Source organism: Aotus nancymaae, unplaced genomic scaffold (assembly GCF_030222135.1).
Source record: "Aotus nancymaae isolate 86718 unplaced genomic scaffold, 86718_ANA_hifiasm-v0.15.2.pri h1tg000158l, whole genome shotgun sequence".
Taxonomy (NCBI): Eukaryota; Metazoa; Chordata; class Mammalia; order Primates; family Aotidae; genus Aotus; species Aotus nancymaae.
In genome coordinates, this window is record NW_026988573.1 from 1221214 (window position 1) to 1230797 (window position 9584).

General features: G+C 54.0%; 1 protein-coding gene across 2 annotated transcripts; it reads right to left on the reverse strand.

The window, feature by feature from the left end:
* Positions 1-461: 461 nt before the first annotated feature.
* SURF6 (surfeit 6) lies at positions 462-7311 on the reverse strand. Of its 2 annotated transcripts, XR_010340862.1 has the most exons (6): positions 7181-7311; positions 5531-5740; positions 4868-4956; positions 3710-3922; positions 981-3509; positions 462-847 (listed from the first exon to the last, which is right to left on the reverse strand). XR_010340862.1 is itself a non-coding variant. In XM_064371704.1 (5 exons), the coding sequence occupies exons 1-5, from the start codon at positions 7272-7274 to the stop codon at positions 3030-3032; spliced, it is 1086 nt and encodes a 361-aa protein (XP_064227774.1). In that variant the 5' UTR covers positions 7275-7311; the 3' UTR covers positions 462-3029. The 2 variants fall into 2 exon arrangements, 1 of the variants encoding a protein (XP_064227774.1); XM_064371704.1 differs by having other exon boundaries at positions 462-3509.
* Positions 7312-9584: the final 2273 nt, after the last annotated feature.

A 9584-nucleotide genomic window follows, 5' to 3' on the forward strand; every position in this document is an offset into this window, starting at 1 on the left:
CTCACTGGCCCACCCAGCTGTCCTGTCTCTGCTCAGGATGAGATCCCGCCCTCCCCCACCCATCCTCTCAGTCTCCATGGCCAGGTGATGGTAGGTCCCCCGTGGTCTTTTCCAGACCCTCACTGGCCCCTTAGTTCACTATGAAGATGACCTCACCTCTTGGGACTCCATGTGGACATCTTTCCCTCAAATACATCTACATTTGCCTGACCAAGAATGTGGTTTCAAGATGGGTCCCATATCTGGCTCCAAATCCCCTCGTCAGATTAAGGAAATCCCCTGAATTCCGAGCTTGCTAAGAATTCTTATTATAAATGGCTGTTGGGTGACTTACTGAGTGCCTGTTCTGCAGCCACTGAGATGGTCACATGGTTTTGCTCCTCTCGTCTATTGATGTGAATTACACTCTTAGATACTCTGGCGTTGAAACCGCTTTGCAATTCCCAATTAAATCCAGTGTGGCACTTTGCTAAACTTGGTTTATTATTGTTTAAAATCTTGACGTCGGTATTTGGTTTGTAAGTTCCCTTCCCCTTACCTCGTTTCTTCTTGTCTAGTTTTGCTATCAAAGTTAAATTATGAGGTGTTCTCTGACTTGATTCTCTGTTAGAATTTGTCTAGGTCTGGAATTACCTGTTCTGTTTCGTGGAACTTCCCTGTAAAACTGTCTAGGGGAACATTAACTATTGACTCAATTTCATCAGTGATGACAACTCAGGCTTTCTGTTAGTCAGTTTTGGAGACTTTTCTTCCATTTACTTTGAGTTGTACAAACGTAAGTAGCCCACTTAGTTTATCTTTGGCCCTTAATAATACAGACACATGTGCCGGGTGCGGTGGCTCACACCTGTAATCCCAGCACTTTGGGAGGCCGAGGCAGGCGGATCACAAGGTCAAGAAATTGAGAGCATCCTGGCCAACATGGTGAAACCCTGTCTCTACTAAAAATACAAAAATTATCTGGGTGTGGTGATGCACACCTGTAATCCCAGCTACTCTGGAGGCTGAGGCAGGAGAATCGCTTGAACTCGGGAGGTGGCGGTTGCAGTGAGCTGAAATTGCACCACTGCACTCCAGACTGGCGACAGAGTGAGACTCGTCTCTAAAAACATAAAAATAAAAATAAAGTGTAGAGACATACAGCACATATGTGTATGAACGACACTATCTATCTATAGACACACATGCATTTAGGGAACATGAGCGGTTTTTTGTGCAGGTTTAGCTCTGTTCCACAAATTTTTTTCTTTTTGAGACAGAGTCTCACTGTCACCCAGGCTGGAGTGCAGTGGCGCCATCTCAGCTCACTGCAATCTCCACCTCCGAGGTTCAAACGATTCTCCTGCCTCAGCCTCCCCAGTAGCTGGGACTATAGGCACGTGCCACCACACCCAGCTAATTTTTGTATGTTCAGTAGAGATGAGGTTTCACCATGTTGGCCAGGCTGCTCTCCAACTCTTGACCTCAAGTGATCCACCCACCTCCACCCGTAAAGTGTTGGGATTACAGGCAGGAGCCACCAAGCCAGGCCACGCTCCACAAATGTTAATATGTAGTATGTTATTATCTTTTAATCCCAAATATTTCTAACATCCATTAGGAATTCTTTATCTCATAGAGCTCACTTATAAGTATGTTTCAAAAATTCCAAATATGAAATTTTAAAAATTAAAAAAAGTTGTTTTTGAGACGGAGTTTCACTCTTGTTGCCCGGGCTGGAGTGCAGTGGCATGATCTTGGCTCACTAGGCCCTCTGCCTCCCAGATTCAAGCAATTCTGCTGTCTCAGCCTCCCGAGTAGCTGGGATTACAGGCTTGCGCCACCACGCCTGGCTAATTTTTGTATTTTCAGTAGAGATGGAGTTTCTCCATGTTGGTCAGGCTGGTCTCGAACTCTCAACTTCAGGCGATCCATCCGCGTCAGCCTCCCAAAGTGCTGGGATTACAGGCGTGAGCCACCATGCCTGGCCTAGCTCAAAATTGTTTTAATGACAGTGGGATATGGTCAGATGATGACACTGATTCCTTGAAATATCTTAAGACTTCTTTCCTGGACAGAGTAGGTGGTGTTCCATACACGCTTGAAAAGAAGATGTATTCTTTTCAGACACTGTTGTGTCTGTCCTGAGATGAAGCTCGCACGCATCTGACGTTTGATCTTTCAGTGCCTTTCCACGTCGGTCTACTGTCTAATAACAGACATGCCAGCTCCCTTTCTGTTACAATCTTTGTCTCATAACCGGAGACCAAAGAATTTTATTCACAGCTTTATCATCCATATGCCACTAAAATTCACCTGAGTTCATTCTCCTGCGTTCATTTGTCTGCCTGTAGCTTTGGATTTAATTCTTCCATCCCACTTTCTATCTTCCATTTGCCTCACACTGTCTCTAGTTTGATTCTTTTCCTTTGGACCAATGCACGTGGCCCAACTCACATGCATGGACTCTGGGAAGGTACAGCTCCCTTCCTCCCTCTAAATTCTGAGCAGTGAAGAAGAGAAAGGAACGAGACCCCCACAGGCAGAAGCCAAGAGAGGGGGGAGGAGCCATGGCGTTCTGCCCCCGGATGCCCCATGCCTGGACATGCTCCTGCCACTCCCGAGTGCCAGGTGCCCATACGCTACCCCTCAGGGCTCTCCTTGTGAGCTGTGAGCTAAGGTGGCCTGGCAATAGAGGCCACCCTCTTCCGTCCTGTGGCTCCTGCGAACACAGGCAGGGGAGAAGAGGCAATGACTGCCCACCCCCACCATCCCTCCTCCCTGACCCTGCAAACTTAGGGGAAGCTTTCAGGCCCGGAAAAGACCGTGCCCCAATCTGGCTCACCCTTTCCCTGGGTCTGAAGGCCGCGGGCCCCATTTTCAAGGATGACGCTGAAACATCCTCTTTCACACGGATGATCTGAGCTCTCACAACTCAGCAGAGCGACTCTGTCCCCTTCACATGGAGGCGCCGAGGTCCGTGGACATCCTGGGGTGAGCCACCATCAAGGACTCAGAGGGTCCCCCGGAGCCTCCCAGGCGGGAAAGGCTCAGGCCAGGCCCGCGCGCTCCAGGTCCTGCGGCAGGATGCGGCCCTTCTTGCGGGCCTTGAGCAGGCGGCGCTCGGCGCGGGCCGCCTTCTTCCTGCGCAGGTTCTGCCGCCGCCGGTCCTGGCGCTGCCGCATCTTCTCCACCACGCTGGCCGTGCGCTTCTCCCACCTGCGCTGCCGCTGCGCCCTGCGCTTCTCCTTGCGCTTCAGGGCCTCCTGCAGCAGGCGCTCGTCGTCACGGATCTTCACGCCCTCCGCCTTGTACAGGAGGTTGGTCCACTTCATCTTGGCCTCCAGCTCCCGCGCCTTCCCCTCGTCCCGGCCGCGCAGCTCGTCCAGCCGGCTCTGCCGCGCCTGCAGGCGCTCCAGCAGCTGCCGGTAGTTCCTCCCGGTCAGCGGCGTGAGGTTCCCCTTCACCCTCTGCCTCTTCTCCCTCCTGCGCTGCGCCTTGCTGGCCGGCTCGTCTTCACTCACCTCCACCTGGGAAGGCGATATGACGTCAGCTCGCGCCAGCCCCGCGCTCGGGCCCCCGCCCTGGTCAGCACCCCAAGGGACCTGCCCTGTCCCTGTCGCCACCTTACAGACGTGATGGGGTCGGTGGGGAGGTCACGAAGCTGACAAAGGGCAACGCTGAGGCCTGAGGCGGACCCGGCCCACCCGAGGCCCCGGCTGCCACTCACCTTATTGAAGATCAGCCCCGGCGGCTCCCGAGGCTCCCTGCCGGCCCCCTCTGGGACTGGCTCCACTGGCTCCTGGGCGTCCGCAGCCTCCTCAGCCTTCCTGGCCTTCTCTTTCGCCCGCAGCTCCTTTCGCTTCCTCTTCTTCCGGTCCCGTTCCTGCTTTCTCCGCTGCCTTTTCTCCAGGGCAGCAGGGGACAGCTCCCGGGCACTGCCCTGTGGGAAAGAGGCGCTCGCTCATTAAAGCTCTCTCGACCCCGGGGTCCCGTAGCCTGGCCCATGGTCGACAAGAATCAGGGCTGGAAGACAGGTGAGGAAATCCTCACGCCGAACAAGGGGCCCACTGAGTTCAGAGTTCCACAACGGGATGCTGCTCCCCAAAATGCAAATGACCCCAAAAGGGAGAAGGGACCCCCCAAAATAAGAATCACAGCTTCCAATTCCCAGGCAGTTACCATGTGCCGGGATACGTTACGAACATGGTTTCACCTGTCACACAGCGTTTTATGGATGAGGAGACCACTGCCTAGAACTTGGAGTTGGGGTCTGAACACCCAGGCACCTGTCCCGACCCCTACCCGCTCTGCTCATGAGGTTCCCAAACGAAGATCTCCCCAGTGGCCTTTCCCATCCCCGGGCCAACGAGAGCACGACACCAGCCCGAACCAGACCTGTGCTACAAGAATGGGGGCCGCGAGCCTCTCAGGAGCCACACACCGTACCTCGGGATGGCAGAGGAGAGAAGTGGGGACTGTCCCCCACACAGCACGAGGCTGTAAGGAAGGGCCCCAGGGAAAGCCTGGGTAGGGGCCCACACCACCATTCAGCACAAAGAGTGCACTGGCACTTCCTGTGCCTGGTCACTCAGCTCAGGCCCCTCTCAACTCACAGGACTATCACGACATTCAGAGAAACAGACACAAGAGGTGCCCATCCCAGTGTCGTGTTCAGCAAAGGTAGCATCCCAGAAGGAAGGAGGCTGATGACGCTAGGGACTGAGGCTCTTCCAAGAAACTAGGAAGTGTTCTCCCCGGGCCCAGCTGCGGGGCCCAGGCAGGGTCACCGCAGAGGGAGAACAGGGCTGCAGCTCCTGCTGACGGCTGACCCCAGGGAGAACACAGGCAGGGCAGAGACAGCACTCCGGCACACCTGCCCGCCTACCTGGCTCCGGGCCTCCTGGATCTTCTCATGCAGTCGCTGTCGCAGAACATCCAGGGCAAACAGAGACTCAGGCTCTGTGGCCAGGCCACCTGCAGGGAAGGAGACAGGACTGCAGGGGGCGCTCTCTCACCCTTCCCCTCCCTCCCTAAGGCCCAGCACCCCTGTCCCACTGTGGCCACTCATGGATCTGCAGGACAATTCCCGTAAATTCTACTCCACCGCTTCCACCTGGACTGGTTCCTACACCCTCCTCCAGGATAGGAAACTGAGTGCCTCTCGAGGTAGGTCAGTGTGCTGAGAAAACACTTCCTATGGCACAAGCCAAACACCTCCTCCAAATTCGGCAGCCTGGGCCCCTGAACAAGTTGGCTCTCACCACACCCCTGCAGAGACCTGAGGGCAGTGCAGCTCTTCAAGCCAAGCTGCTCCAGGTGCTCAGAGAGACACAGCCTCACCCCCTGCCATCCTGCTCGCCACGTGGCCTGGAACGCCATGCAGTTCCTTCGGTCCCATCCACCCTAGTGCTCCTGTGAGCTTCACTCTTGGGGAAGTCTCGTGCTATCCCTGAGGGCCTGATGCTGCTTTTTTTCTTTTAAGAGCAGAAGGGACCAAGCCCAAGCCAGCCCGCCCCGCACAGAACCAACACGCCCTGAAGCCTCTCACCTGCAGGGGCCTCTGCTGAGCTGGAAGCTGAAGCCGCTTCCCCTTCGGCTGCCTCAGGCCTCCTGGCCCCAGAGGCTGCTGGAGACTTCTCCCCGAAGGACTTGGCCTTGTGCTCGGCAGCCTTCTCTTCGCGCTCCCGAAATTTCTTTTGTGTTTTCTTCCTTTTCTTTCTTGGGGGCCCTGCAGTTTCTGAGCCTTGAGTTTTGCCAGCTAAAATGTAAAATGAGAAAGAGTCGCCGTCCGGATCCCGTGGCCCATTCAACAGGCGGGAAAGGCTCAGCAAGGCTTTGATCCCAGTAGGAGGCAGAAAGAGGATCAGGACTGGGGGCCAGAGACACTGACCCCAGAGCTCAGAACCACAACCCTGATCCGGCTGTTCTGCTTGTGAGAATTCATGCACAAATATTAGGCCTCAAGGACGTTCATCACATTATTTGAGTGAAAAATTAAGAAAACCTGACTATCCACCTCCACCGATAATTTCTGGCACTGCTTCACGACAAGCTACTATGTGGCCATCAAACACGACGAGGGCGTTCCTTTTAGTGGCTGGGGGTGACGTTTACATTTTAAATGGAAGACATCAGTATGTAAAGTAGGAACTGAATCGCTTTAAGAAACGAAAAAAATGTTTTAAAAACTTCGAGAAAGACAGACTAAAGACGTACGGAGTAAGAAGAAAACTCAGTTAAGTTTTTGGATTTGCTATAACCAATATTTTGTCCTTCAGTAAAAAGGAAACCCCGTTTTACCTCTGGTGGTTCCAAAGACCCTGCTGCTCTCCCCTCCTCCTGGGCCCAGACAGCACTGACAAGTCCCCGCTGTCTGCTTCCCCGCCCGATTCTCTAGATTATCTACTTCCCTTGCGCAGCCTGCTCACCGAGCCATGCGAATCCTATGCGCAGAAGCCCTCTGCCATCCTCCGCCTCCCCACACCGCACCATGCGTGGAATGAATGAAGGGGCTAAAGGCTAAAAGGGCCTTTTCCCACTGACTGACAGTTACTCCTGTCTTCCCGCCCACTGCGGAAGTGGCGAGTTAGTTCAGGACGCCAGCAGCCAAGAACCTGCCCTACAAGGGTGGCCTCCTCTGAATCCTAGCCATGCTTCGAGCAGTATGGGCAGGCGGCACCGAATTCCGCAGCCCCCCGGGGTGGCGGTTTCTCCCTGATACCCATAACAAATAGGGGAAACCGGCTGGGCGCAGTGGCTCACGCCTGTAATCCCAGCACTTCGGGAGGCCGAGGGGGGGTGGATCACTCCAGGCCAGCAGTTCGAGACCAGCCTGGGCAACATGGCGAAACGCCGTCTCTACTAAAAATACAAAAATCAGCCAGGCGTGGTGGAGTGCGCCTGTAATCCCAGCTACTCGGGAGGCTGAAGCAGGAGAATTGCTTGAACCCGGGAGTCGGAGGTTGCAATGAACCCGGGAGTCGGAGGTTGCAATGAGCCGAGATCGCGCCATTGCACTCCAGCCTGGGCGACAGAGCGAGATACCGTCTCAAAAAAAAAAAAAAAAAAAAAAAGGAGACGGCGTCACTGAGATTCACACGTCACTGAGATTTTTTTCTAGTACTTCACAGACTCGTCTACACCGACCTCGGCCGCGTCCCCACTTCGCAGGCCCCCCAGTCCCGGCCCTGAGCATTACCCCGCGTGCGCGCCTGCGGCTGCGGGCCCGGCTGGGCGCAGATCTTCCTGGCCAGGCTCTGCAGGTAGGCGTCCTTGGCGAGCAGAGAGGCCATTGCGGAGGTCGGGGCAGTCCACGACTCACACCGTCCCCGCGGCGCTGGCCACCCTCACCAACCCCGCCGGAAACCACTACATGTGCAGGCGCCGCCAGACGAGCGCCGAGCCTCCAGCCCGCACGCTCGATTAGTCAGGCCTGGCTCCTCCGGAAGCGGCGCGCGGGGCGGGGCGCACAGCATTGTGGGCCGAGGGTAGCGGACCTTCGCCCGCAGCAGCAGCAGTCGGAGACTCAGATTTCCGGCCTCGGGGCGTCCATCTTCTGCATCCCGCACGAGTCCCTGTGCTCCCCTCACCCCCACTCCCGGCACAGCAGGCGCTCTGGAGTAGGGGCGAAATCAATGAATGACCAGCAGTATATTCATTGAGTCCTTAAGGGGCATCAGGTCTCAGGCGGACGCGGACTGAACGCCTGACACGTGGCAGGCCTTAGGTTCAGTCCCACCGGACACAAGTCGTGTGTCACACACAGGTGTTCTCGGCCAGTGTCTGTCGTATAGGTAACTGATAAACAGGGCAAGCGTGTGACCGTCATGTGAGGGGAGCGCCAAGGAAAGCCCCGGGGAAAGGGACAAGTGTTGGGTGGGAGGGAGCCAGCCTGTTCAAGGAAGACCCCCTGGGTGAAAAATATTATTACACACCACTATCTTTAACACAGGACGTGGCCTTCGTAAGAACTCACCAGGGGCAGGAGAAAGGACAAGTCATGGCCTGAGGCTCGGGACCCCCATACCCCAGTTCCTGCACAGGAAAACTACAGGCTCGTTAAGGACCCAGAGCCCCTTCCAGGGCAACCCTGTTGGTGAAGGGAGAATTTGGAACTCTTAAATTACAATTGAAAAGGTGACTGCTAATATATGTATATTAGAAACAGTAAGAACCTGGGCTAACGAGCTTCTTCCCCTAATTTCTGCCATGAGGTGAGTTAAAAAATTTTTTTTGATGGGGCACAGTGGCTCACGCCTGTAATTCCAGCAGTTTGGGAGGCCAAGGAAGGAGGATCACTTGAGCCCAAGAGATGGAGACCAGCCTGGGCAACACAGTGAAACCCTATCCCTACAAAAAAATTTTAAAGTTAGCTGAATATGGTGGCCTGCCCCTGTAGTCCCAACTAAGGAGGCTGAGAAGAGAGGATCGCTTGAACCCGGGAGCTGGAGGTTTCAGTGAGCCATGATCATGTCACTGCATTCTAGCCTGGAGTGCCAGGCTGTCTCAAAAAAAATTTAAATTTTTTTCACTTTTAAAAAACCCAGTCAAATTGAGCAGTGGGGGGGCGGGTTGTGTGTCAACTACGGTAACACTAAGGTTAGTAAGTTCTGACATCCCACTGCCATTCAGACCAGCCTAGAGGTGATGCTCCATGGATGGGTGTGGAGAATGGGCGTGACACTTCACTGCTGGGCATCTTAACCCCATCACCTACTGAGTTCAGAATGGGTATCTGATCCCCTAAGCCCCATCTCTTCCTCTCATTCCAACTCTTTTTTTTTTTTTCAGTTAAGGCAGCTCCATCCTTCCAGGTGCTTGGGTCAGACTCTGAAACCAGTGACTCCTTTCTTACTCCCACATCCAATGCTTCAGCAAATCCTGTCAGCTATGCATTCAGAGCACCTCGAGAACCCAACTAGACCCACTCCCATCTCACCACCACTCTGATCCTGTTTTTGTTTTTTTAGACGGGGAGTCTTTTGCCCAGGATGGAGTGCAGTGATGTGATCTTGGCTCACTGCAACTTCCACCTCCTGGGTTCAAGCGATTCTCCTGCCTCAGCCTCTTTAGTACTGGGACTACAGGCACGTGCAACCACGCCTGGTTAATTTTTATATTTTTTTAGTAGAGACGGGGTTTTACCATATTGCCCAGGCTGGTCTCAAACTCCTGACCTCAAGTGATCCACCCACCTTGGCCTCCCAAAGTGCTGGGATTACAGGCGTGAGCCACCGTGCCTGGCCTGGTCCTGTTTTACATTTTAAGACTATCCGAAATAACAACCAAATACGATGCAAAATAAAAACAGGCATAAAAAAACTACTTTCGGAAAAACAGAAGAAATCTAACTATGGCCAGATACCAGAGGATATGGAATCATTCTTTCTGATTGTGATGATGGGAGGAGAATGTGCTCAGAGGCAAACTGACAAGTGTTTCCATGAGTTCAAATCCCTTCAAAAGAAAAAGCTTGGGATAAAAGAGTAGCATAGCCTGGGGATTGGCCAGGGCTTAGCAACGTGGAGGCCGCTGGTGACCTTAATAGGTGTAGCTTTGCTAGAGTCGTGGAGACAAAACCTGTCTGATGTAGGCTTGAGGGA

What these genes read in the sequence shown, in the direction of transcription:
- SURF6 (XM_064371704.1), bottom strand. Translation starts at nt 7,274, where the DNA reads ATGGCCTCTCTGCTCGCCAAGGACGCCTACCTGCAGAGCCTGGCCAGG. An exon ending in CTCAGCAGAGGCCCCTGCAG is followed by an intron (nt 4,957 to 5,530) that starts GTGAGAGGCTTC and finishes CCTTCCCTGCAG; the next exon opens with GTGGCCTGGCCACAGAGCCT. An exon ending in TCCAGGAGGCCCGGAGCCAG is followed by an intron (nt 3,923 to 4,867) that starts GTAGGCGGGCAG and finishes TCTTTCCCACAG; the next exon opens with GGCAGTGCCCGGGAGCTGTC.